This window comes from Sander vitreus, chromosome 2, assembly GCF_031162955.1.
Source record: "Sander vitreus isolate 19-12246 chromosome 2, sanVit1, whole genome shotgun sequence".
Taxonomy (NCBI): domain Eukaryota; kingdom Metazoa; phylum Chordata; class Actinopteri; order Perciformes; family Percidae; genus Sander; species Sander vitreus.
In genome coordinates, this window is record NC_135856.1 from 4102054 (window position 1) to 4129900 (window position 27847).

At 42.8% G+C, this 27847-nt stretch overlaps 1 protein-coding gene across 6 annotated transcripts; it reads left to right on the forward strand.

Moving 5' to 3' along the window:
• The first annotated feature begins 221 nt into the window (after positions 1-221).
• Positions 222-27838, forward strand: abcc10 (ATP-binding cassette, sub-family C (CFTR/MRP), member 10). Of its 6 annotated transcripts, none has more exons than XM_078273655.1 (23): positions 233-278; positions 513-589; positions 1883-2085; positions 2267-3632; positions 4546-4773; positions 6016-6172; positions 7699-7856; positions 8771-8850; positions 9632-9803; positions 11051-11149; positions 11814-12003; positions 13165-13242; positions 13625-13813; positions 14735-14873; positions 15140-15332; positions 15998-16341; positions 18480-18649; positions 18733-18893; positions 21357-21610; positions 22933-23078; positions 23698-23795; positions 25752-25864; positions 26074-27838. In XM_078273655.1, exons 3-23 carry the CDS (start codon positions 1910-1912, stop codon positions 26207-26209), a joined length of 4647 nt encoding a protein of 1548 aa, XP_078129781.1. In that variant the 5' UTR covers positions 233-278; positions 513-589; positions 1883-1909; the 3' UTR covers positions 26210-27838. The 6 variants fall into 6 exon arrangements, with proteins under 6 accessions (XP_078129798.1, XP_078129790.1, XP_078129781.1 ...); XM_078273640.1 differs by having other exon boundaries at positions 513-580; XM_078273648.1 differs by having other exon boundaries at positions 238-265; positions 513-580.
• Positions 27839-27847: the final 9 nt, after the last annotated feature.

Sequence of the window (27847 nt, forward strand, 5' to 3'; positions counted from 1 at the left end):
TTAAAAGGAGCCATTCTGCTAATGAGTACTTAATGAGTACATTTTTTAATGCAGGACTTTTACTTGTAATGGAGTATTTTAAGACCTTTTCTATTTTTACTGAAGTAAAACATCTGAATACTTCTTCAACCACTGTTCTTGCTGCTTAGATTTTTCTCATTAACATCCAGTATTTCTGCGTGCACACGACCTTTATTTTGAAAAGCTTGTGACGTGCGTCATCAAGAATCGACAAACGTATTTCCTGCTAGCTAGATGAAAGCCGGTAATATTTAAAGGTCGCTTATGTTAATTACATTGCATTAGTGGTGTTATTCAGTTGTATTAAGCACTGGTTTATGGCGTTAGTGTTTTGTTTACATAATACTTGTGTTAGCATGACATTGCCGTTTAAACAGGATGATATTTTGTCAGCTAAGCTAGTTGGCTGGCCTCATTTGTTTACATTAGCTAGTAGATCCAGCTGGTTGGTTTTTAGTCAGGAAATATCTTTATCTCTGTCGTTTTAACAGGTTCCCTTTTATCTGCTACATGAGTGGTTAAACCGAAACACATTTATGATGAGAAACTATCAACAAATGTGAGTGAAGTATGTTAAGTTTGTTGTTTTAGTTTATAACGCTGTCTTCTTCTTGAAAAAGGGTTGAATGTTGATGGTGTTTTCGCATTTGTAGGCCAACCGTTTTGGCTAGCTGGACTAGTATGACTACTTAACAGTTAGTTAATCATTCAAACTTCAAACTTATTCAAAATCAATTTGGTATTTGGGGGGACCAAATGGTTCCAACATTTTATACATTTGGTTTCTGAATTATACTGCTTTTATCTCTGTTGATTAGATTAGTTGATAGCCATTTTTTAAGGAAAGAATAAAAACATCATAACAACGGATTGGACTTTTGAATAGTAATGTAGTAATGTAGGGTTCCTGAACAAAATATACCAAGTTTTGAAACTAATCATTCTAATCAAATAATAAGTAAACAAAACATGAATCTGACCAGACATATTTTTGTCAATACTAAAAGTAAAATGTCAATAAAAGTTTAATAATCAGTCCCGAACCTCAAACTTACACATGGTGCTTTAGTTTCTCAACTTTTTATCTGCTCTGTAACTCACATCTTGGTCACACAGGCAGACAGGCACATCCGGTAAATCTGGTTTCAGATTCTGGTTTTTCATTTTTTTATTTTATTTTTTTATTTAACCTTTATTTATCCAGGTAAGTCGATTGAGAACAAATTCTCATTTGCAACGACGACCTGTCACATTCACACAGTTCCACATTCATACTTGGAAGCTGCCCCTAGTCTGATCTGCTGGCCACTGAGCAGCTCCACTGGAGTGGTTGGGGTTAAGGGCAAAACTAGCATCTCTTTTATATGCAATCAAGGGGAAAACTTCTCATCCCCTACATGAGACTGTGAGTTCCCTGAGCAGCTCCTTCAGCAGCAGACTGCTGCACCCTCAGTGCAGGAATAAGCGCTACTTCACGTCCCTCATTCCAGCAGAAGTCAGATATGAACACTCAACACAGCCAATGTTATGCACTATTTATAGTTATGTATTTATTACTCTGACTATCTTAGTGTGACCTGTGCAATATGCCAGTTTTATATTCATCTGTATATTTATCTGTATATATATTCTCCCCACCTGTAAATACAATAAGTGTTTATAGTGTACCTATTACCGTTATTACTCTCTTCTTTTTTCTTTTTTTCTGTATTTTTCTATCCTATTTGTTATCTGTGGTGCTGCAAGGAGCTGCTGTGACAAGTGGATTTCCCTGTTGTGGGATCAATGAAGTCTATCTCTTACCTTATCTCTCTCCATCCTTTACAGTTAGAAACTCACATTGTTTTTTGCTCCTTTCTAGAATGACGGCAGTCAAGTAAGAGGAGGGATGAGGGTCTTTGGACCAGCAGAGCTGGTCGCAGGCCTCTGTCATACAGACGAGCAGAATCCTTTCCCCGTGTGGCAGGATGGACACGTCAGCCCCTGTTTCAACCAACTGGTCCTCGGAGTCTTGCCTCATGCAGGGATGGCTATTTTCAGTGCCTGCTACATCAGCATGTCAAGGTAAGTCATACCTATCAGCAAAACATAAAACACAGACTTTTCTCTGATATCATTCACACAAGTTCGGCATCTGGTTAGGATGCCCCCTGGATCCCCTTTAGAGAGTGGGAAATTAAACTTATCAATCTGAAAAATATCACGCATCTGAAGTGTTTTCAGTAATAATATTTCTGTTTTGTAGGTGCGACCTCCTCCGGTCGTCTCCTCCCTGTGGTTGGACACTCCGGTGGGTGTCGGCTCTGCTGGCGGCGCTGCTCTTCACCGCAGATGTCGTCCTGGCGAGCTTCCTCCAGCGGACGGACTTGTACCTGGACGTCCTAGCTGACGGCAGTGCCACCCTGGCCTGGCTGGTCCACTTTGGTGCCATCACGGTGCTCCAGAGGACAGCTTTCAGGAGAACCAGAGGACCTCCTCTGCTGCTGCTGCTGGTTCTCCTGTCTGTCCCAAACCTGGTCATCACCTTGACGATTTACTGCGACAATCAGGAATATTTGAACCTCACAGAACCTCTTGAACTGGCTCGTTTTGTGCTCGCCTCAGCCCGCACGCTCCCCCTTCTGGTTTACATTCTGGCATTTGCATTTCCCTGCGTCACTGATGCTGGATACACTCTGTATATCAACACTGTGGATGAATCCCCACTCGTCCCAGAGAGCACCCAGCCGGAAACAGGTGAGATGGTGGCCGAGGACGGGAGCGGTGGCGTCTCTCGGCTCTTCTACCTGTGGTTGAACCCTCTCCTCAGACGGGGGCAGCGAGGCGAGCTGGACAGGCCAGCGGATGTTTATCACCTCCCTCGGAAACTACGGACTACTGTGGTTTGCCGGTACTTCCACCGGTGCTGGGAAGCCTGCCGACGCGGGGCAGCGGTCAGTAACGGACAGGATCCGTGGCCCAGGCCGGTCAGCCGAAGCCTCCTGAGCGGCAGCTGGAGTTACCAGGAGGAACCGCTGGAGCTGGAGGGGGACGTAGGACTGCTCAGGGTGCTGCACAAGGCATTTGGGTTGCGTTACTACGTCCTCGGTGCGCTGAAGGTGGCGGTCAACATGCTGAGCCTCGCAGGGCCCCTGCTCCTTAGCAGTCTGCTAAACTTTATGGAGGACAGGGAAGCTCCTGTGAGCTGGGGTGCCTGGTGCGCTCTGGGGCTCTTTGCCTCCACCCTTCTCTCTTCCATCTTCCAAAACATCTTCGCCTTCGAAGTCTCCAAGGTGGCACTGTCAGCACGCGCCGCCCTCGTGTCGGCCATTTACGGCAAAGCCCTGCAGGTCAGCGGCAGCAGCCTGGCCGGCACCACGATGGGAGAGGTGGTGAACCTAATGAGCACGGACACCAACCGCGTGGTCAACTTCTGCGGCAGTTTCCACGAGCTGTGGAGCCTTCCCTTCCAGTTTGTTATCACCCTCTATCTGCTGTACCTGCAGGTGGGCGTGGCTTTCCTCGGAGGGCTGGGCGTGGCTCTGCTGCTGGTGCCTTTCAACAAGTTCCTCGCTACCCGTATCCTTAGCAACAACCAACACATGCTCAGGCACAAGGACAGCCGCGTTAAGGTGAGGCGGGACGAAAAGTAAAGACCAAATAAGACCAAACAACTAATCCATTAATGGAGAAAGTAATCAACAGATTAGTTGAAAATGAAAATAATCTTTAGTTGCAGCCTTAAAGCAAATCGCCTAATCCCTGTTTAAATATGTGTTAAACCCACAGACATAAAGGCTGACCAATACCATTGATTTCTGAAAAAAATATGGAAGAAAATATGGAGATACAAGGTTTCTGCCCAACAGTGACGATATGATATACTGTATATAAAAAAGAAATGGAAGTGCATTCATTTAGGATACATTTTGTTGTTTTTTTTGATTGCTTTTCTTAATTGAAGCTTAAAATAATGTTTTAATTTATAGTTAATTGTTCATTTCTAGTGAAATGATATATATAAAATCTTTAAAGGTGCTCTAGGCGATGTCACGCGTTTTTTAGGCTACAATATTTTTTGTCACATACAGCAAACATCTCCTCACTATCCTAGCTGCCTGTCCCCTGAACACACTGTAAAAAGACGCAGTTTCTGTAGACAGCCCAGGCTCCACAAACGCCAACAAAAACAAACTGCGCCAACCTGCACCACCAAACATAACAAACAGTCCTCCAGCCAATAACCGACAAGAAGGATTTGGGGGTGGGGGTTGGGGGGTTAGTGTGCGGAAGCACGGAAGGGAGGGGAGAGGGGGGAGGGGACGGGATGAGGAGGAGGGAGGGGCGAGCTAGCCTCCGTTTAGTATGACAATAGTTAGAACGAGAAGTAACGAGCACCTTTAAATTTAGTAGTTTGATAGCTGTTGTATTTCATTTCTCCCTTTGTCTCCTGTTGCCTGCCTACTATTGAGTTCAGCAGTATTTACCCAAGAAGAATGTTTAGATTCAGATTGTTCTCTTAAATCTGTGATTTTTCTGTCCCAGTTAATGACGGAGATCCTCTTTGGCATTCGCATCATCAAGTTCTACAACTGGGAGCCTCATTTTACGCAGAAGGTGTCCGACTGTCGTAAACAAGAGCTGTCCCACCTCAAAGCCCTCAAGTACCTGGACGCCATGTGTGTTTACACATGGGCTGCTCTGCCCGTGGTCATCTCCATCCTCACCTTCGTCACGTACGTGCTGCTGGGAAACCAGCTGACTGCAGCCAAGGTGGGGAAGCTTTTTTCTTTTTCTATTTCTTCAGATGCTTTGAAATAAAACTGTGTTGAAGCAAACGGTGGGAGCTGGGAGGGGATTATGAATTATTTTAACAGCTGTAGTTTTAAGGCTTGCTGCACACAAAGAGCTAAGAATGCATTTAATCAAAGCTCCTTCAATTAAATGGATGGTTCAGAGTAATTTCACCCTAGGGTCCTTTGCACCATGACCTCGAGCCAAACACCCCCCGAAGCTTTTTTCCCTTGGTTGACCATTGGGCGAGTTAGCGCTATCAGCCATATGGCTTAGTGCAGGCTCTAATGCAACCAAAAGTATATCTCGTAAATTACCCCACTAATAATGCCCGGAATGGTACCAAACTTCTACAGTAGTACAAATAGGTTATGTACTCATAAAACGAGGCATTGGAAAGTTTGTAAGTAGTTTGTAGTACTTGCCTGATGGCTTCTACTCTCTGCTGCTACCGCTGCTAGCTAGCTCTCCGATTAGAATCGCTAACGTGCTCAATGTTCAACCAAGGGAAAAAAGCTTCTGGGAGGGGGGTGTTTGGCTCAAGGTCATGGTGCAAAGGACCCTAGGGTGAAATTACTCCGAACCATCCCATTAAATGTATCCACTGAAGATAAGCAGGAGTGAATGAGTAATTCTGTTTCATATCTAACTGTTCTCCAACTGTCTTCATCATTCTGAAACCAGAACACAACAAATGTTAAGGATTTTCACTCCTGTCACCTAAAAAGAGGCAAAAATGTCTAATGTTGCACTTTGAATTTCCCTGTTGCTGACATGTGCTATACAAATAAAGTTGCCTTGCCTTGCCTAATGTTACTATTTTTAAGTTAGGCTTCATAACAGGCTCCATTGATTTGCCGGTCCAGTCATAAAGACTGATGGAACCTAAAAGAGTCGGCGCTTTTGTGAAAACATTCGAGGAGAAGACTTTTTTTTTTTTTTAAACATTTTAAGATTATTTTTTGGCCATTTGTAGGCCTTTGTTGACAGGACAGCTGAAGAAATAAAAGGGGTGAGAGAGGGGGAATGACATGCAGCAAAGGGCCGCAGATCGGAGTCAAACCCGGGCCTGCTGCGTCGAGGAGTAAACCTCTATATATGGGCGCCCGCTCTACCAACTGAGCTATCCGGGCACCCGAGAAGCCTTTTTAATGCAGGTTGTAGTATGTGTGATGACTCAGTGGTAAATTACACCCTCCCCCCCCCCCCTCCCACCTGCAGGTGTTCACCACACTGGCTCTGGTGGGAATGTTGGTCATCCCACTCAACTCTTTCCCCTGGGTGCTCAACGGCATCCTGGAGGCCAAAGTGTCTCTGGATCGAATCCAACGCTTCTTCAAACTGACCAACCAGGATCTGCAGACGCACTACGCCCTCGGTAGGCTGCTGCTCGGAAGTCTGTGTGTAGGTGTTTTTGGGGTTAATCAACGACCAAAAAACAGGCCATAGTGTCGTATTTATTTGAACCCATTTTGGTCGGTCTGTTGAAAACAGTCACTGTATAGAAACATAAAACAATTTGTGACGTTCCACAGCATTTTCAGCTCTTTTGATTTACAACTTTATGGATCATCACAACCAGAACTGTTAATGTTATTATTTCAAAGGGGTGTAAAGTAAGTAAGTACAGTAAGTAAGTAAGCTAGAAACCTCAGCAAATGCACAGTTGATCACTGAATCCTGATTAGTTTCTTGAACAAAACACTTAAATTGACTGGCCTTTCAAAGGTTAATACATGTTATTATAATTATATATCATATATATCAAAATATTTATACGGCATTTATATCATTGTCCTGCTCTGAAAAGATTTCCCTGCTCCCAGCGTCGCTACTTCCTGGCTCCTCGAGGTGGCGCTCAACTAGGCCTGTCGCAATATGCAATAAATCAATTAATCGCATGATAAATAAAAATGAGCTCGATAATTTTTCCGGACGCGATAATTTCCATTTACATGCTTCTTTGTTTTCCTCTCTCTCTCTCTCTCTCTCTCTCTCTCTCTCTCTCTCTCTCTCTTCCTGTCTGTCTGTCTGTCTGTCTGTCTCTCCCTCTGACTCTCTCTCTCTCTGTCTCTGTCTCTGTCTCTCTCTCTCCCTCTCTCTCTCTCTCTCTCTCTCTCTCTCTCTCTCTCTCTACCAAAGAGACTAGATGACCACTCCGGTGCATCGGTGACCCCTCTTGGTTCCTTAGCGTAACGAGGAGTGTCAGTCACTTGTGGTCTCTGTGTGGGGAGGCGGGACTCCTGGTGTAGCCTACCACAGAGTGCAGCAAAAGAGCCGCATGAGGAGTATAGCCAGAGAAAATGCTAGTTGAGAGATGAAAACAAAAAGATGATGAAAAAAGATGGAATTGGTTTCAAAGCCAAACGAGACCGCTGCAGTGTGGGAGCACTTGATGAATGAACGACAATATTATCGTTTATCGCAATAATTTCTGGGACAATTTATCGTCCTGCATTTGTTATCGTGACAGGCCTACGCTCAACACATGAATGAAGGAAGCTTGAACATAAGTTAACTAGCCGAAGAGGAAGAGGTTTTCAACGGGATGGCGGACAGCAGTTTGAGGAAAATAACAGATGCCCCAGACACGTTTAAGTCCAAAGTCTGGACGCATGGTTGCTCAATAGCTCTGTAATTTCAATTTACAGACTGAAAAACTTGTGCTGCAGAATTGTGCTGTTTTGTAACAGTTTGCAGTGAATAAAGAAAGAAAACCTACACTTAACCTTTTCACGGGCATTTTGTATTGATAGACCGATATCGTGATGGATCATTATAGGATTGTCTAGCAATATATTATCGCAGCATTGCTGTATCGTGATATTATCGGTATTGTATCGCGAGGTACCCTGTGATTCCCACCCCTATTATAAATAATATTTATTTCCATATCTGTCCTAGTGTCTCCTGAGGACAGTCAGACGTCGATCCTGTTGAGCCAGGGGACCTTTTCCTGGCAGGGGCCCGACGGTCCCAACCAGAAGAAAGAGGGAGAAAATGAAACTAGAGCTGCTGAAGGGAGTCTGCTGCTGCACGGTCTCACTCTCCACATCACCAAGGTACAGACCGTCTGTTAGCTCATATAAAATATGTGAATTACTTTACTGCCTTTGTGTTGTCTGTTCGTGGTTCAACGCCCCCAGCTAAACCAGTGCGGAGGAGGGAATTTAAAAGTCAAATTAAAATCAAATTTCCTCTAAAAAAAGAAAGCACTAGAAACATAAATGTGGTTAAAAGAGAATCAAAAATACAAACGGTATGTCGAATGAAAGCTTGAATCTAAAATTCAGTGGTGTGTCTTTAACATAACTGAAGTCAAATAAATGATTGGTCACCTGGATAAAATGTAATGCAGGTTTGAATTAAAGATATATTTCTTTCCATCTGACAACTGTTTTTAAAGTGCTCATATTATGCTCATTTTCAGGTTCATAATTGTATTTAGAGGTTATATCAGAATAGGTTTACATGGTTTAATTTTCAAAAATCACCATATTTTTGTTGTAGTGCACATTGCTGAGCTCTCTGTTTTAGCTACAGAGTGAGGCATCTCACTTCTGTTCCATCTTTGTTGGGAGTCGCACATGCTCAGTACCTAGGTAAGGACTACTAGCCAGTCAGAAGCAGAGTATGAGGGCGTGCCATGCTAGCAGCTAGGCGAGCATTATAACGTGTGTTACAAAGTGACCACGTTTGTCTCTGAAGTAAAGGCTGGACTACAATAGAGCTGTTTGGAGCAGTTTGTGAACAGTGTTTTCTGTTGGAGATGGTAAGTCCCTTTGGGGGGGACTTTGGGATTTTTCACTTTGTAAACCTATAACGTGCACAAAAAAGATATATAACACAATAAAGAAAGGGAAAAAGCATAATATGAGCACTTTAATGTTGAATCTTGCCGTCAGTGTGTGGCAGGTTAAAAGCGTAAAGTAAGGGTAAGTAAGTAACGTAAAGTGTTGACGTCTGTCTGGTTTAGGGCTCTCTGGTTGTTGTGGTGGGGAAGGTCGGCTGTGGGAAGAGTTCCTTACTGGCTGCTCTCACTGGAGAACTCAACAGGTACATTTCACTTCACTACATTCATCCCTTTCCTGTCCAGTAAAAAAAACATATACTGTATCTCCAGATGTGTCGATTGCTCGTGAGAAACTGAAGGATGAAGTGTTTCTTTACGTGTTGAGACAATTCTCCTACTTCTTAAGGCTAAATAAAGTCTTTAAAAAGCCTCTTGGATCAGCTGGAAAATGCATCGTCACAAAGCTGAAAACAGGGCTGTTTTGCTTATAGCTACTTTTACATAAGTCAGGTTTTGAATGCAGGACTTTTTATTGTACTTTTACTTAAAACCATAGTGCGCAAATATTTCATATCAAGGAACGTCCGTTACTCCATTTCCTCTGAAACATCACTTGAAATATTCCAATGGACATGGTTACATTGAATGATGATTCATAAGGTTTGCTGGCATTGTGGAGTTTTCGAGATCATATTTTCTACCAGAAATAGAAAAGGAATTGTAACTGGAGGGTTAGTGAGTGCCATACAACTTTACAAATGAATTAACAAGTATGTAATTTATACATACTTGTTAAATATACATGTTCTTTTATGTATTTTTTCTACCCTTTCACAACATTAGATGATACTTTTCATCCCAACTCTATAACTACACTTTTCTGTCCTTCATAGAAGCTACTTTAATAGATAGGGGAAAAAAACAACAACTTTTAGGTCTTCGAACAGTGTTTTGAGTCACAAAAGTCACAACACTCTTTGCTGTTGTGCTCAGGTGAGATTGAATAACATCTGAGATTCATCAGTCTCCCTACTGTCTGTGCAGGAGGAGTGGAGTGGTGTATGTCGCAGACAGAGAGGCTGGCTTCGGTCTGGCGTCTCAGGAGCCGTGGATCCAGCATGCATCAGTACGGGACAACATCCTGTTTGGCAAAGACTACGATCCCGTCTTCTACCAGGCTGTGATACAGGCCTGCGCTCTCTCAGACGACCTCAACGTACGATTACTTGACCCTTTATGTCTTTTCTTGATTGTGTATTACTCAGGGGCGTAGCGCAAAATTCTGGGCCCTGTAGTAAGGCATTTTCTATGGGCCCCTCCCCGCATCCACAGCTATTCACTCTAGCATCTTTTTGGGCCCTCCTCCAATGAGGGCCCTGGGTACTCAGTCCCCTTTTTCCCTGGTATTACTACCTACTGTGTCTTATTGATTCTTTGGGGTTTTCACAGTGTAGTCTGGTTTAACGGAAGAACATTTCCAGGATAAAGCCAGGTCAGACTTTGTCCCCCACCTTCCGCTCTCTGTGTGTTGCTGTTCTCAAAATCCCTTCGCTACGGGAAACAGCAACAAACTTCGAGCTAGCAAGCTACGCACTGAAAATTTGGTGCGTGCAACAAGGCAGGTCTGCTTGGTTCTTTCGGGAATGATTGTAAAGATTTACAAAGAATATGTTTAGGGCATTTCCTCTCTAACTGGGACGTTTTGGGACCGATTGGTGGGGTTGTTGTGGACGAAGTACACACAGAGATACACTGGTAAGAGCTAATGAGGTTTAACCATGCATTTAGCTAATTTAAATAGCTCACGTTACTGTATTGTGTGAACAGTTAACGTCATTTAATATTGTATGTGGCCACCAAAACAAGTTCCTTCCTGAGACCTTTCTCGGCACTGCGCCCTGAGTTTAGCGCCGCCCAAAAGGATTGTGATTGGTTTAAAGAAATGCAAACAACCCAGAGCTTTTCTTTCTCCGATCCCAGAATGCATCTGTGCTGTAGTCAGACCTTGCTCTACAGCGCTGTGGAGAAAGGTCTGGCAATGTGAGACTATTCACAATGAGACACATTTTGCCAATGAGTGGTCGTCCCTGAAGATGGCGGCGACAGTCCGTTGGTCGATTCAACACTTTGCCCCAGAGTGAGACGCCTTTAGCAACCTCTCGACAGACATCTATGAAGTTTGGATGTTCATGAACCCCAGATTTGACCACCTGATTGAAATATCCCTTTATTAAGCACTTGAATCCATAACATATGCATGCATTGACCCCAGAGGAGGAATTTGTATCAGTTTGGACACTCATTGAGCCTTCCTCATAAATTAATGTCAGGCCAAAGCAAATAGATTAGCCTGATACATTTCAGCTTTTCAACTGCACACAGTTAGAGAGTAGTGTGCTTTGTATACAGTGCATGTGATTATTCAACATTTATAATTAACTTGTTCTAAAAATGTGTCTTCAGGTTTTGCCAAATGGTGACAAGACCGAAGTGGGAGAGAACGGAGTGACCCTGAGCGGAGGACAGAAGGCTCGACTAGTCCTCGCCAGAGCTGTTTACATGGTCAGTCCTCTGCACACACCGGCCATCTGCCTTCAGCTCAGAGAGACATGTAAACACGTGTTCATCTGCAGACAACAAGGATAAAAGCACTTCAGAATGTGATTAGGGCTGCAACTAAAGATTATTTTCATCGTTGATTAATCTGTCGATTATTTTCTGGATTAATGGATTAATTGTTTGGTCTATAAAACGGTGAAAACTGTCGATCAGTGTTTCCCAAAAGCCCAAGATGACGTCCTCAAATGTCTTGTTTTGTCCCCAACTCAAATATATTCAGCTTGTCACCGCCCTGGCAAATGTGAAAGCCTGCACTGCCCTTCAGTTCATAATGGAGGATCATACTTATGCCGAGCCACAGGAGAAAGAATCCTCCTCACCAAAAAAGCGACATGTTGTCATAGCTTCTTGGTCCATAACGGCTACCGTAGTTGCAACACGCATTTGAAAAAGCGAGGCGCTAGAGAGCAATATTCGTTTGAATGCAAAATACAATTTCACCGCCAGCACGAAATTCTTACACAGTGGACCTTTTAAAGGAGATCACTGACTCATCGGACCTGATATCCTTATGCCTTATAGTTTACAACAATGAAACCAGAAGAACATAGTACAATCAGCAGGTGTATCGTGTGGTGCGACTCTCTCCTTCTTATTTTTTTTGCAGGACAAAGACATCTACCTCCTCGATGATCCGCTGGCAGCGGTTGATACCGACGTGGCCGAACACCTCATGAAGAGATGCATCATGGAGCTCCTCAGGGGGAAGACCAGAATCCTTTGCACACACCGCATAGAGTTTGTCGACAAGGCCGACATGGTCGTCCTCATGGACAATGGAACCATCGTCAAAACAGGTAGAAACTCAAATCTGGATCTGACGGGTGGAAATGTCACATGTGGTTGTTTCATTAGATGCTTTCATGATCTTGGTTTTATTTGTCAGTTTAGTTTATTTTGAACATGTTAAAAAAATTTAAAATAACAGATAAATAAGAACATGTACATTTCATCACAATCTTGCACAATTATTGTAAAAGATTCAAATTGAGGAATTCAAAAATGAGTCGGAAGAAAAAAATAACTTTTCTGGTCCAACCCCCTTTTTCAACTTTTCTACTTTAGTTAAATAAAAACAATTTGATGCTTCACTTATTTATATATATATACATGCACATACATGTACGGTATATCTACCTACCTACGCACACATTTACACACGCATACTCACAGACACACATGCATACATACACACATGCATACACACATACTGTACATATACACATTTCTTTCCTTTTCCGTCCATTTACTTCTTTTCCTTCTATCTACATCAAACTGAATAATAACCATCCAAACTAGACATCATATATAAGCCCAGGAACCATACAGTCAGTACACAATACAATCACCTCGAGTCCTTCTCGTATCCATTCACTATATTCATTTTAAATAGTCTCTTAAAATTGCTCATTGTTGTACATGATTTCATCTCTTCACTGCAGCTGTTCCATAAATCAACTCCTTTGGTTGGGATGCACTGATATTTAGCATTTGTTCTTACTTTAATCATCAATCACAAGTACTGAATTGTCAGGGTTTACCAGCAAAATCAGGGCAACTTATTGTTTATGATTAATTATGGTGGACCAGACAGACAGATAATAAATATATTATCTGTTTTTTTATATATATATATATATATATCTCTATACATATCATCTATACATACATCTGTGCAGTGTGTATCAAAAAATACTGTACCCAGGAGCTTTTATAAGCTCTTTAATTTCTCTTGACGCTTCCAAATAAACATTGAGAAAATACATGGAAGAGGAAATGTGAAATGTGCTCTTACAGTTGAAACATGCTTTGTTGTTGAACCTATAAATGCTGACTGGATGTCTACAACTTTCAAAGCCAATTTATATTTTCTGAGTCAAAGGACTCTGCTAACAAGGCACTATAATTTTGGAGACCTTTATTTATTCCACCTGTCCTGTTCCTTTGCTGTTGAACAGGCACACCAGCAGAAATCCTTCCTTTGGTCGAGGCCATGCCGAAGAAACGGAAGAATGACAACAACATGAAAGAGAAAGGTTTGTTCACCTCGGGTTAAAACTGCTGGGCTGAAAAAGGAGGGATATACCAATGCAGCTTTTGATTTCAACCACTTTGGTCCAGACTGAAATATCTCAACAACTGATGGATTGATTGGCACAGAACCTTGTACAGCCATTAATGGTGCCCAGAGGATACATTTAAATGAATATTTTTTTTCTTTTATGCCTCCACGTTGACGATAGCCATTCCTGGAGGCATTATGTTTTCAGGTACTGTGACTGAAATTGGGTTACCACTTAATGCCAACTGATCTAACTTTTGTTTAATGAACTTTACACGTGCTCAGAAAACCTGCGTAAATTCTCCAGAGCAGCAAAAAATCTGATTATTTTCATGTCCCTTCTTGGTTTTAACCAGATGGCGTGGAGCAGGAGGAGGAGGAGCCGGGTTTATCTCCTGATCTATGTGTGGATGATGACCCCATCCTGTCGGGGGCGGAGCAGAAGCAGATGGGCGGGCTGGCGTGGAAAGTTTACCAAACCTACTGGGTTGCTGTGGGCGGAGTGCTGGCCGCCTCCATCCTGATGTCTCTGCTCCTCATGCAAGGTTTGGACCGCCTTTCAGCGCGATCTGTGCACAATGACGTCGCTCAGCAGATGCTCACGGTCATCTGAAGCGCATCACATTGTGATTCTTATTTTTCAACTTAAATAGGTTTATTTAGTATATTTAATGCATTCATTCATTTATTTATGTCCATAACAGCCCTTAAAGGACTAAGTCGATCCAACTAATGAGCAATCAAACACAAAACAAAGTAATGCACAGACAATTACACAGACAAAACACTGTTAGGTAATAGAGGAATATCGTATTAAGAGAATGTGTGTATGTGCTAGTTGTGAAAGAGCTGTGTGCAGTCAAATTGAGGAAGTGGTTAAAAGTACTCCGGGTCACCTCTTTAGTCATGAAAATAGTGTAGGCCTTATATGGCATAAAAGTGCATTTTTAAAGGTTAAGAGAACAAGAAGAGGAAGTTGCATCAGACAGAAGACCCAACCCTGGCTGTGGTGTATGAAGATAGCAACACACACACACACACACACACACACACACACACACACACACACACACACACACACACACACACACACACACACACACACACTCCGCCTGGAGGCGAAGAGGACACTGCCCGGTGAAGAGAGAATAAGAACAGATGTAAACTTAACTCGCATTAATAACCTTAGACTATCTTTGGCATTGTTGCAGCTTTGAGTGGCTTTAAGACTTTAGTTTTGTCAGACTTCACTGTATACTTTATTTTAAAAAAAAGCAGAAATATGGGTGCCTGGGTAGCTCACCTGGTAGAGCCAGAGCCCCCTCTCTCTCCCCTTTCATGTCTTCATCTGTCGTATAAAAATAAAGACCTAAAATGCCCCAAAAATTTATCTTAAAAAAACCCCACAGAAATATTAACGTTTTTTCCAAACTGCCGTTGTGTTTTTGTGTGTGTGTGTGATTCAGCCTCTAAGAACGTTTCTGACTGGTGGCTGTCTCACTGGATCTCCGAGCTGAAAAACAACGGTTCCACTACAACAAATGTTTCCTCCTCCGCTGCCTTCAGCTCACCTCACCTGCTTCTCTTCTCACCTGGAGGGTTCATGTGAGTTCTCCAATCATTGGGATTTTTTTAATCGAATGAGAACAAATTAGGATTGGTGCAGAAGACGGTCAAGCTGACAACGCGACATCTTCACAATATCACATGTACACAAATGTTGGAAAGTTATGAATCAGCTGTTTCATTGATGTTTTTCTTTTTTCCTTCAATAATACCTATTTAAACAGAGATAAAAAAAAATCAAACACCAAATAGTTTTGGCCCCAAAAGTCACCACTTAAATAAAACATTCACATCTACCCACCCAGATCTCCTCTGTCTTCACTGCAAACATTCACTTCAAGCAACATGAGTTCAGATGTCAAGTTTTACCTGACGGTGTACGCCTCCATTGCCACGGCCAACACCGTCTTCACCGCCCTTCGAGCCTTCCTGTTTGCCTACGGAGCCATCTGCGCCGCCACAGCCATCCACAACAGACTTCTGGACCGGGTCCTAAAGGTGTGTCATTTTGAGCTTTGAGCCTCTGAGCAGCTGTCAGTGAGCCAGTCAGGGTCGAGCACATTAAATATGACTAGGGCTGCACGATATGAGGAAAATCTCTAATGCCAATTGATTTGACTGCTACTGCGATTGCGATATGATTCACGATATTGCGAGGCAATCATTTTTGTATCGTTCTTTTCATTTTCATTAAACAATATTCAAATGAAAATGATTATAGTGTGATTATTGCGATTATCTGTACCAAACAAAGATGTTTTCTTTAGTCTGTAGGATATGATTTGAAGTTTGACACATATTTTGCCTTTAACATATATTGCGCCCCCCCTACCTGCAATTTGGATATTGCACCAGTCCATATTGCGATTTCGATAACATTGCGATTAATTGTACATCCATAAATATGACTAAACGTAAGATATATATATATATTTTTTTTATCTTTAACTACCTTGGTTCATTTAAAGGTCCTGCGGTCCTTTGCTGCCTGTCATCCCCCCCCCTCTTTCATGTCTTCAGCTGTCATGTCAAATAAAGGCCTAAAATGACCCAAAAAAATGATCTTTAAAAAAAACTAATTGCGATTAATTGTACATCCCTAACTTCCTTGGTTCATTTAAATGTTAAAAAATCGTACCTTCCTGTTTGCATCCTCCCCTCAGGCCACAGTGTGCTTCTTCGACACCACCCCGATGGGTCGCATTGTCAACCGTTTTTCTTCGGACCTGTACACTGTGGACGACAGCCTGCCGTTCATCCTGAACATCCTGCTGGCCAACGTTTTCGGTCTGCTGGGCATGCTGGTGGTGATAAGCTACGGCCTCCCTTGGGTCCTCGTGCTTCTTCTGCCCCTGGCTCTGGTCTACCACCGCACGCAGCACTTCTACCGACACACCTCCCGGGAGCTGAAGCGCCTGTGCAGCATCACTCTGTCGCCCGTCTACTCGCACTTCTCTGAGACGCTGACTGGGCTGGGAACCATCCGGGCCAGCGGCAGCTCTGCCAGGTGAGATACAGGAGGACAGACCTTTTTAGAGCCTCAGATACTTTAATCAGATTGTTCAGGCACATACCAAAATCTACATTTGAGATTAAAAATGCATTTGCATTTCAAAAAACGTTGCTGTGGTTTCGGTCTAAGTGAGTGGATTTTATTTTTGAATCTCTCCTGTGCTTCCTGGTCCAACTATCACGCTCCTTATCTGTGTGGCTCTAAAGACTCCGTACTTTAGGGATACCAAATAATTAACGTTTTGATCAAATCCATCCTGAAATTATACCCTGCCCACATCTTCTGTTTCACTCAGAGATACATCACGTTACAGAAGCTACCGCCGTTTCACTGACTACATTAACATGCACATTATATTTTGGCTTTTGCTTTTATTCTGAAAAAGATAGTGTTCCGACTAAGCTGTTTATATGGCTAATGAAAGTAATATTCCCGTTTACATGCAGCCGTGCAAAATAGGATTTTTTGAAACTTTTCCACCGGTGGTGGAATTGTTGGAGCGAACACAGCCTCTCTCTTTTATTCCTTCAGCAACCTTCTTGAAAGGTTGGTGTTGCGATGTTTGCGCATATCCAAAAACCTATTGATATCCAAGTCTTTGATAATCTTTAAAAGTAGCTGTGTTTCTCCTTCTTTTCTTTTGGGCCATGCATCTCTACCACAGCCCTGCAAACTGTTGGCTGGTTGGTTTGTTTACAAAAACCATTGCAACGCACAGAGCTGACCATAGGCCGTAAACTGTCACAAACTGCGTTAAAAACATCATCATCTCGAAGACGAGCTACATATAGCAGGTCAACTGACTCGATTTCCTTCTCATACATTCCCGTAGCGTCACAGTGCATTTCCCTGTTGAAGCCTGGCCTCCATTGACTTCAATTGGGCTGCTTTGAACAGTTTTTTTCAGCGCTTCCAAACTAGACGGTCATTGGATAAATGCTGCGATTATGTCCCACCCACGGACGCTCGGGGTCTCTGAGGGTCAATGGAGGAGTGGGCTGGCTTGGACTCCGGGCTTCTGCGTGATGATTGGAGGGTCTGTCGAAAGACTGCATCTCCTTTTGATTGACAGCGATTTTGTACAATAAAAAAGTCGCCGAAGCTATTCGAGCTCAGTCCCATCGCCGGTTTTGCAAGTGTAGTCGAAAGACAAACTGCTGCAACCTATTTCTTGGTATTTGCTTGGCAACAGGTTATGTAACGCAACATCAAACAATGGCAATATAATTAACATTATTGTCTTATCCCATATCTTATTTGAAAATATATCAGTATACGTTAAAGAGCCCCTATTATGTTTTTCCTGTCTTTTAGTGTGTTATATAGTTTTTTGCGTTTGTAATAGATGTATAAAGTACAAAAAAGCACATTTCACTCCAAATGGAGCTTTCACAGACAGCACTTTTTCTCAGCTGCCTCTGTTATGGCCATCACTTTGATTCAGGGAGACTGAGATCTGAACTTCAAGTCCTGTATTCAGATCAGGACTTGCAGGTTAACAGGGGAAAGCTGTGTGATTACTTGGTGTTCCTTAAAGACATGGAGTTGGACAGTGCAATGCCTCAGCTTTACAAACTGCTGTCATTAGTGGCAACAATTGGAGGTACATCTGCAGGTGTAGAAATGAGCTTCTCCTGTTTAAAGCGGCTCGAGTCCTACAGCCGTAACACAATGGGCCAAGGCCGTTTAAGCAGCCTAGCTCTGCTGGCCATTAAAAGGACACTAGTCAAGTCACTGGAAAAGACGCCCAGTTGGTACGACAGGGTCACAGAGCATTTTCTTGCAAAAGAACGTAGGGCAGAATTGACGTATAAATAAATGGACAATTTTTATGATGTAGGCCGAAAATGAGCTTCCCCTTTTTGAAAGGCCAGCAGTCACCACTGCTGTATACATGTCCAAAGAATGCTTCTAAAACTTGAATAATACCAGCAGATCCCACACATCGCAGAATGCTAAATTCAGAATAAGGCCTTATTCGGAATATCTAAACGAAATATGTTGTTTACATGACCTGTATCAAATTCGGAAATTATGAAAATATAAGTGTGCATGCAAAGATACTTATTGTGTCTTTAAAATTGTCACTTTTAGCACAGTCACTGACTTAAAGACTCATTTTGTTGTTCCAGGTTTGAGGAGGAGATCGCCAGGCGTCTGGAGCAGAACCAGCGCTGCCTGTTCCTTAGCAACGCCACCACGCAGTGGCTGAGCATCCGCCTGCAAATGATTGGGGTTGCTGTGGTGACTGGCCTTGGGGTGATCGCTGTTGTCCAGCACCAGTATAATTCTGTCGATCCAGGTGAGTCCGCAGCTGAGTTTGGTGGCTGTGCACCAGTAATAGGAGATGGGTCAGTTTTACATAATGTGTGTTGCTGGCTGCAGGTCTGGTGGGTCTGTCCCTGTCCTACGCCCTGTCCATCACAAACCTGCTGTGTGGCCTCATATTCAGCTTTACCCAGACTGAGATGCAGCTGGTGAGCGTGGAGAGGACTGAGGAGTACTCCACCGGCCTTCCCACCGAGCCACAGCACCAGAACACACAGGTCAGACCGACTGCTGCACTGCCACAAACTCACACTGATAATCAGTAAATAAAGTGGGGTGTTAGAGGAGCTCAGTCTAGTACTGTAAGCTACAGAGATGGTTAACCCAGGAGTAGTCACGCATTGCCAGACCATCCTCCACAGCGCTGCAGAAGAAGGTCTGGCTAGTCCACACAGCATTCTGGGATGAGAGAGAAACGTGCCCTGGTTTATTGACATTTCTTTAAACCAATCACAATCGTCTTGGGTGGTGCTAGGCACTGCACAGAGCCACAGTGCCGCTGCAAAATATCCTCGGGAAGGAACTTGTTTTGGTGGAACGTGTGCGTTCACAAGTTGTCTTAGTCGTGCAACAAAAAAACTCAGATCGGACAGATAGTCTAGCTAGCTGTCTGGATTTACCCTGCAGAGATCTGAGGAGCAGTTAAAGGACAAATCGGACGCAAAATGAACCTAGGGGTTAATAGCACATGTGTAGCGAGTCGACCGTTCTATGTGATTTGTTTTCATGCTAATCGAATGTGACCAGTTTTAGCACAAACCGCTAATTAGCTTATAAAGCTAGTCGTTGGGGCATGGATAAAGTAAAAAGAAATCGCTATTTCTATACCACTAACAAGGCTCAAAATAGCACCACACTTCCACGGTAGCATAATGAGGGTCCCTACATGTAAAGCCTACTACACACCGAGCCGATAATCGGCCGTCGGACAGTCTGGCGAGGTCAGAGACTCGAGTCTGTTTGGTGTGTTCCGTGCCGTCGTCCGTCTGAGGGGCCGTCGGCCTTCATTTTGGCCAATTTGACATGTATAATCGGCGGGCTGGCAGTAGGACTCAAATGACCCATCTGATTGGTAGAGTGCTAACCCGGAAACGGGGAGTGGAATGAGCGTGACTAGAGTCTCTCAAAATCTGACGAAAATCTTTGTTGATCTGAAATGAAGCAACTGCACGGAACTATTTTCAGTACAATATGAGATCGTATTCTGAACATAGACTGTATATAAACAGATCCCGTTCCTCTGGACGGACACCAGTGAAGGATATTAGAAGCACTTTTCCGGTGATGGCTGAGCGTTACTGCGCAGCCTCCAACTGAGAGAGACGACGTAGATGTGACGTGAGCAACCTGTCTGAAAGTTGGAAGTCTTCTGGTAGCTGTGCCAAGAGAAATCTCAATCATTCCCAATCTAGCAGAGACGGAGAGCGTAGGTATATGTAAGGAGATAACATAGACACAGGCTAATTATTGATCACTAAAATGATAGTTAACATTAGTAATTAAACTTAAACAGCTAATGTAAGTCCAAACTGCCTGAGAGCTTCTCCTGTACTATACGGTAATCCCTCTACTATGCGACAGTAAGTCGCGTGGTTATGACTCAAACGTTAGCCTATTTTTACAAAAACGTCTGCTACGGAGCCATAACGTGAGATACAAGGTAATGGAGCCTTTTATACATTATCGTGTTTCTTTAGAAATAAACAACAGACAAATAGAGTCTTTAAACGCTTCAGATGTAAAGTTATTCGCTGTCAAAGTGACGTCAAAATGAATGGCAGTCAATGGGATGCTAACGGGAGGTGATCGTTTGGTAGCATCAAAATGGCTCCATAGGAGGTTCGAGCTCTGAAGCGAAGCTTACCCCCCTTGATTCTGAACAAGCCGCCATGACAGTGTGGCTTTGAATTTCCGGAGAAACCAGACCCACGTGACGCGTACGTCCAATCAGCTGCCGGTTTTCATTTTTGGGCGACAGTACAGATTAGCGCCGCCTGCTGTTATGGAGACGTATTACGTCTCGTTGCTTCGGTGTGTTCCGAGGCACTTTTTTGACCAACTTGGGTAGAACGGTATTGTCTCTATAAACTAGAATTTTTAATAAGCTGTCTGTACACTTATAAAGTTCTCAATGCTTCGGTTTACATGTAGGGACCCTCATTATGCTACCGTGGAAGTGTGGTGATATTTTGAGCCTTGTTAGTAGTATAGAAATAGCGATTTCTTTTTACTTAATTCATGCACCGACGACTAGCGTTATAAGCTAATTAGCTTATGAGTTTTAGCGGTTTGCGCTAAAACAGGTCACATTCGATTAGCATGAAAACAAATCACATAGAACGGTCGACTCGCTACACATGTGTTATTAACCCCTAGGTTCATTTTGTGCCGGATTTGTCCTTTAACCATAGTCCAGAGTCCACCAGAGTCTAAAATTCCAACACAAAGAAAGCGTAAGCTTGGAAAAACCTTGTGACGTACATTACCATCATTCATTTGGAAATTTGATGGCCTGTGCAACAAAAGAAGACTTGGATCTGTTTAGACTTCCATCCATCTAATAAAATGCAAAAGAGTTAAGATAATTTGCCAGTATCTTTTAACAATGTTTGAGGGTGACTTTTCCCAAAATTATTATTCCTTCACTTTTTTCCACTTTGCCCTCTCTGATTCAACATCAGCTTTCCCCGGCGTGGCCCGAGCAGGGCTGGTTGGAGTTCCGCGGCGTGGTTTTGGTCTACAGGGACGGTCTTCCTAACGCCCTGGATGGGGTGAGCTTGGTAGTGCGACCTGGGGAGAAGGTGGGCATTGTGGGACGCACGGGCTCCGGAAAGTCCACCCTGTTCCTGGCTCTGTTCCGTATGGTGGAGCTGAACCAGGGTCAGATTCTCCTGGACGGGCTGGACATCAGCTCCGTGGGCCTGTCTCAGCTCAGGTGAGCCTGAAGTGGCCGTGGGTTTGGATTGTTAACTAACAAGGAGCAATCAACGCAGTTTGAGAGATAAAGGGTATTCACTGCTCCAATGATACATATTCTGATCAGGGCTGCACGATATGAGGAAAATATGCGATAACATTGTTGAATAATGTGATAACAATATTACTTGCGATACATAAACAGATAATAAAGTGTACTCATTTCTGCTGCTTTCAGTATTCCTCTAAAATTCGGAAAATTGCATGTTGAATAAAAAAAAAAGATTATAACATTATTTTATTGAACGAAAATAAGATTAATTAATTAAACATAAAAAACACCATTAAGAAAAGAATGACAATTAATGTGTAGTCTTCTACTGATACTCAATATTCAACTAATTAAAAAAAATTTGGCGATTGTCTTTCGCGATATGTCGCAGCCTTTCGCGATGTGTTTATTGCGCAAGTTGATAACGTGATAACGATTAAAAAAAAAGATATATTGTGCAGCCCTAATTCTGACTGTAATATTGTTTTGTTATTTTCGTGAGGGGGTGGACTTTTCTGTGTTCCATCCAAAGATTTATTATATTTTCCTTTTTAGTTCAGTAAACTGGAAAGTGACTTGAAGTCTAAACTATTCTTGAAAATATAGTTTCTTTGTGTTGTTTTTCCATTGAGAACTCAACCCAGACTTTGGGCTCTTCTCATTTCTATATTTTGTTCATCTCCTCTCTCCTCCGTCCTCCTGCCTGTGAACCGAAAACCGGCCTCCGGCGCGCCTACTTGAAGGATGTCTTAACTCTAAAATGAATCTCGAGGAGAGAGGAGGCTTACCAGAGGAGCTATGAGCGAGGATGCACAGGTGTTACCTTTGCAGAAGTGTTTTCGGGACCAACGGCGTTTAAAAGAGGCGTGACACACAGCTGGAATATACAAACTGCGCCACACCTTGCATTAAAATGACGGCTCCGAAGCACATAGATGTCTCTGTTCTCTCTCACTCCTCTCTCCTTGTGACTCTTCCTCGCCACCTCCACTCGCATTTCAGATGAGAGGGAATAAGACACGAGGAGAGAAGCGAGGAAAGGAATCAAGGATGTACAAACTGAGAAAAATGAGAAGAGGGGATACTGCTTGTTTTCAGTTTCACATGTATTAAAACTGAGAAACGAGCCTCATATTTCTGTCTGACTGCCCTTAACAATTAATCCTTGTTTTTCATACATTATCTAAAGTTTAATTCACACTTTGATGATGCTGTACGTTGTGATAAAAGCATTCAGTGACCGGTCAAAGTTGACAATTTTGTGTGTGTTGTGGTGGCGCCATCTGCAGGTCCAGGCTGGCCATTATTCCTCAGGACCCCTTCCTGTTCAGCGGGACCATCAGGGAGAATCTGGACCCATGTGGGCGACACTCAGACCAGCAGCTGCTGGACGTCGTGGACCAGTGCCACCTCAGCTCTGTGGTCAACAGGATGGGTGAGAGACTCAAGATTTAGGGGGTGAACACATGTAATGAGGAAGGGGAATTAATGAAGTGAGGCGATGAGATAGGCTGACAATGAATTGAGGAAGAGCCGTGCGATGCTTATTGAGATAAGGTGTGTCTGTTTTGAAATGTATCCACTTGACTCACAGTCCTTTTGTTTCACAAAGTTCACTCCACCCTTCATCATTCCTGTCTGGTAATATGATCAGTGAGAATGGTACACCCATGACCGGTAGCCAGTCACAGACACAATCTACTTATCGTCTTTGTCTTCTTTTCATCTTCCTCCTCCTCTGTTATGTTTTCTTATTTAGCTTGGAAAGAAAAGAGGAGGATGTGACGGGCTTTAATTTGGATGCAGGAGAAATGGCCACTCTACTCTCTCTCTGCACTATTAAGATTTGAACATAGAAAACAACTTCAAGTGTGCTGCCTCTGCAGCTGATGTTGTGTTAAATGTTCTGTGTGCCACATCACAAAAAGCTTCACAGTGATGTATCAGCATAAATGAGAGATGGTTGAGATGATGGTGTCAGATTCAGATGACCTTGCTAATATGTGTGTGTGTGTGTGTGTGTGTGTGTGTGTGTGTGTGTGTGCGTGTCTCAGGTGGTCTGGATGCTGAGGTTGGGGAGAGAGGAAGATCCTTCTCAGTGGGACAGAGACAGCTGCTGTGTCTGGCCAGAGCTCTGCTGACCCAGGCCAAGGTGAGACCTCACCTGTATTATTACACCGAAACTCACAACGCAGAGCAGCTGTTGGAGCATTGTACCCAGGAGGACGCAGCTCACCATATTATCAGTCCCCAGTGGACTTCTTGAGCAAGTTTTTACTTTAAACTTCTTGAGTGTTATTCATGTATTATCTGCTCTAGTTTTTTCAACATTTTAGACACAGATGTACTAATAATGGTCCAAAATGATGTAAAATTGCATTTTGGTTTTTTTATTGATAATGTAACAATTATTTGAGGGAGAACCCCCTAAACCCCTCGCCAAATATTTGCACCCAAGTTTAAGTCAAACCTAGAGAAAACACTGTATACCTAAGTTAAAGTTGTGATTTTTGAAGAGTTCACGATGTACAGTATCTGTTCACAGTGCAACCAAACAAACCAGTTTTCCATCACACCTTGAGCAGCTGGCATCTGAATTTCATGCTGCTTTTTCTTTTTACTGTGATTAACAGTTTCCCTCCGGTTTTTCTAAGAAAAAAATGCAAAATACACAAAAAGCTGTGTATCATTCAACACCCTGTCACTTGCGATGACATGTTAGTATTTACATTTTATGGTGTCTACACTTGGCATGGGAAGGTTACCGGTTTCAAACTCACTGAAATTGTCTGTCATACCGTTCCTAAGGTATGAGCTGTTTTTTTACGAGTGGTCAAGGACAGAAAGTGCATTTTAGTAATCCCTCTCGCTGCCAGTGTACAGTGTGTTTCAAATAAAATGCATTGTGTTCAATGAAAAAAGTTGTTTTTTACACAGACATTTAAAAAAAATAATACATTTTAAAGCTGTAATTGCAATACGTGAAATCGTGATATTTTTCCTGAAGGTTATCATACCGTCAGAATCTTATACCGGCCCATGCCGAGTCTACATTGACTTACAGCTGCTGCTTTTTCCGTTGTACAGCAGCATGAGACACTAAACCGTTAACACCATTGGTGGACACAATAAAAACTGCACACAATGCAATTCAGTTCAATAATCCCGTCCATGTGCATCATCTTGTGCAATATAGTTTCTTTTAAGCACCGCTGGGAGGGGCATTTGAAATTTCATTGTATTCATTTTAATATAATGACAATAAAAAGACTGTTGTCCGCCTACCTCTTACCATCGTTTCCAGTAATTTCTACACTGATGTTACCCTCTGTTTCTAATGAAATCTCAGCATTTGTTGGGGATTTCCTCCTCTGTGTCCCCCCTTTTGGGACAATGTGTCTAACTCCAATAAAAGGCCTATATATCCCCGCACATTCTTTGAATTGGTATTACATTGATCCTAAGGAAGAGCCAAATAAGACGATAAGATAAAGTCAAATACATTCGTTTAATCAGTCAAGCATCGGAGTTTCAATACACAGATCTGTGGGATCACAGAGCACACAGAGACTAAGTTTCCCTAGCAACAGACAAAAAGCCAGAGCCGGTCCACGTATCTCTAGATTGTCAGACCTTGTGAGCCCCGATCTATTTTTCCCCTCATCTCTGATACTTTCTTTTTTGGGCCCCCTCTTCTTCTCCAGCACGGGGAGTGTTATCTTCACACAACACACGCCAGGGTGGGGGCCACTGTATTATGTCTCGTCCTCATTTGCTCTCACATGAAGCTGTACATTTTGTTCCTGTTTCATTTGTTATTATTTCTCAATGTACTTTGCTCGAGACTCAAGACCTTTAACTACTCTATAGTTATGGCTTAAGCTAAACCTTCTGTGCGTTAGAGTTTCCTTTGTTCTGGGAATGCAGATGTGTCATGCCCGGAGAACCACCGTCGTTATGACAGCACACAACTCTGTGCAATAAACATACACCAGCACACACTTGGTCTCTTATGGAAACCTTTTACATTCTTATTATATTTATTTGCAAATAGTAAGAACATTATTCTACACATTGGAACTCAAGACACTGGTTTCCCCTCATGTAGGTCCTTTGCATTGATGAAGCCACAGCCAGCGTGGATCAGAAGACAGACAAACTGCTGCAACAGACCATCAGAGAGAAGTTTCAGGACATGACCGTCCTCACGATTGCACACAGGTGAAAGCTTTTCTGATTTAAAATCCTGTCTATTTTTCAAGACGTATTATTACATTTAACCATGGACGGATGTTACAGAATTAGGTCTTTTGGTAATTATTTATTTATTTATTTATTTTTTTTTAAACCCTTAATTTAAACTCTTGGCTCATTCTTTACATGGAAATGTGGGAAAAAAATATTTTTTTGGTCTGTGTTTTTGTCTCCAGGATCAACACCATCATGGACTGTGACAGGGTGCTAGTGATGCATGCTGGGAAGGTGGTGGAGTTTGACACCCCGGCTGCTCTCTGTCAAACTGACCACTCCATCTTCCAAAGGCTGGTCAGTCAGACAGGAGAATGAGATGACTTAAAAGACACTGGAAGGAAGGGAAAAAAATATTTATTTTTTAAATATTTTTTAGAACTCGCTGCCTATTTTTCAGCACCGTCCTCCTTCATACACTTTTACGACTTTAGCAGCACACACTTGAGTGTGTTCACAGAGTGAAAAACTCTTCTACTGTTGGAGCAGAGGAGCGGGGAATGCCTTGCTCCAGGGTTCTGTTTGGACTGGGAAGTGTTGATATGGATTTGCAGATCTTCTTATTTTGTGCTGACATTTAGTTTCTCTTTAACTGATAATTTCAATGCTTAAATAGCATTATTTGAAATTGTCCTTAACATCTATCCATTATTTGTAACTGCTTTTCCTATTCAGTCGGGGGTGGGGGCTGGAGCCAATCCCAGCTGACATGTAAAACCTGTTTATGTACTGTATACATAATGGCAGAGAACAAATTACAGAATATATAAGGAAAACTACCTTTTAGAGAAGAATGTTTACTGAATGTTAATTTCCTTTTCCCGGGGGGACGGTCGCCAGTTCATCACAGAGACAACCATTCATGCTCACATTCACACCTACGGGCAATTTAAAGGTCCTATGACATGCTGCTTTTTGGATGCTTTTATATAGGCCTTAGTGGTCCCCTAATACTGTATCTGAAGTCTCTTTTATATAGGCCTTAGTGGTCCCCTAAGACTGTATCTGAAGTCTCTTTTATATAGACCTTAGTGGTCCCCTAATACTGTATCTGAAGTCTTTTATATAGGCCTTAGTGGTCCCCTAATACTGTATCTGAAGTATCTTTTATATAGACCTTAGTGGTCCCCTAATACTGTATCTGAAGTCTCTTTTATATAGGCCTTGGTGGTCCCCTAAGACTGTATCTGAAGTCTCTTTTATATAGACCTTAGTGGTCCCCTAATACTGTATCTGAAGTCTCTTTTATATAGGCCTTAGTGGTCCCCTAATACTGTATCTGAAGTCTGTTTCCCTAAATTCAGCCTTGGTGCAGAATTACAGCCACTAGAGCCAGTCCCACAATGAGCTTTCCTTAGGATGTGCCATTTCTGTGTCTGTAGCTTTAAATGCTATTGAGGAGGAGAGAGGGGGGGCAAGGTGGAGGGTGGGGGTGTGGCCTTGACCAACTGCCCCTTTGCTCGTTTGAAAGCCATGATGTCTCTCTCTCTCTCATGGGGGGGCCAAATTCTCTGGGCGGGCAAAGCAGAGAAAGGGGAGGTAACCTTTCCCCTTATGACATCATAAAGGGAAGATTCCAGATCGGCCCATCTGAGCTTTCATTTTCTCAAAGTCAGAGCAGGATACCCAGGGCTCGGTTTACACCTATCACCATTTCTAGCCACTGGGGGACCATAGGCAGGCTGGGGGAACGCAGATTGTTAAAAAAAAAACTCATAAAGTGAAAGTTTCATGCCATGGGACCTTTAAGGTGAACAATTAACCTAATCTGCATTAATGGACAATGTGTGGAAGCCCGAGAACCCGAGAAAACCCCAAGCTTACACTGGGAGAGTATGCAAACTCAACACAGAAGGACCCAAGCCGGCCAGCGGGTTCAAACCTGGAACCTTGTTCACCAAGCCTGATTTTTTTTCTTGGTAGATTAAAGACTACACTTCCCTTAAATGACTCCTT

Excerpts from the sequence above, each read along its gene's own strand:
- abcc10 (XM_078273672.1), top strand. The coding sequence starts at position 1,910 with ATGAGGGTCTTTGGACCAGCAGAGCTGGTCGCAGGCCTCTGTCATACA. Across the intron at positions 2,086-2,266 it reads TGCTACATCAGCATGTCAAG|GTGCGACCTCCTCCGGTCGT; the intron begins GTAAGTCATACC and ends TCTGTTTTGTAG. Across the intron at positions 4,774-6,015 it reads ACCAGCTGACTGCAGCCAAG|GTGTTCACCACACTGGCTCT; the intron begins GTGGGGAAGCTT and ends TCCCACCTGCAG.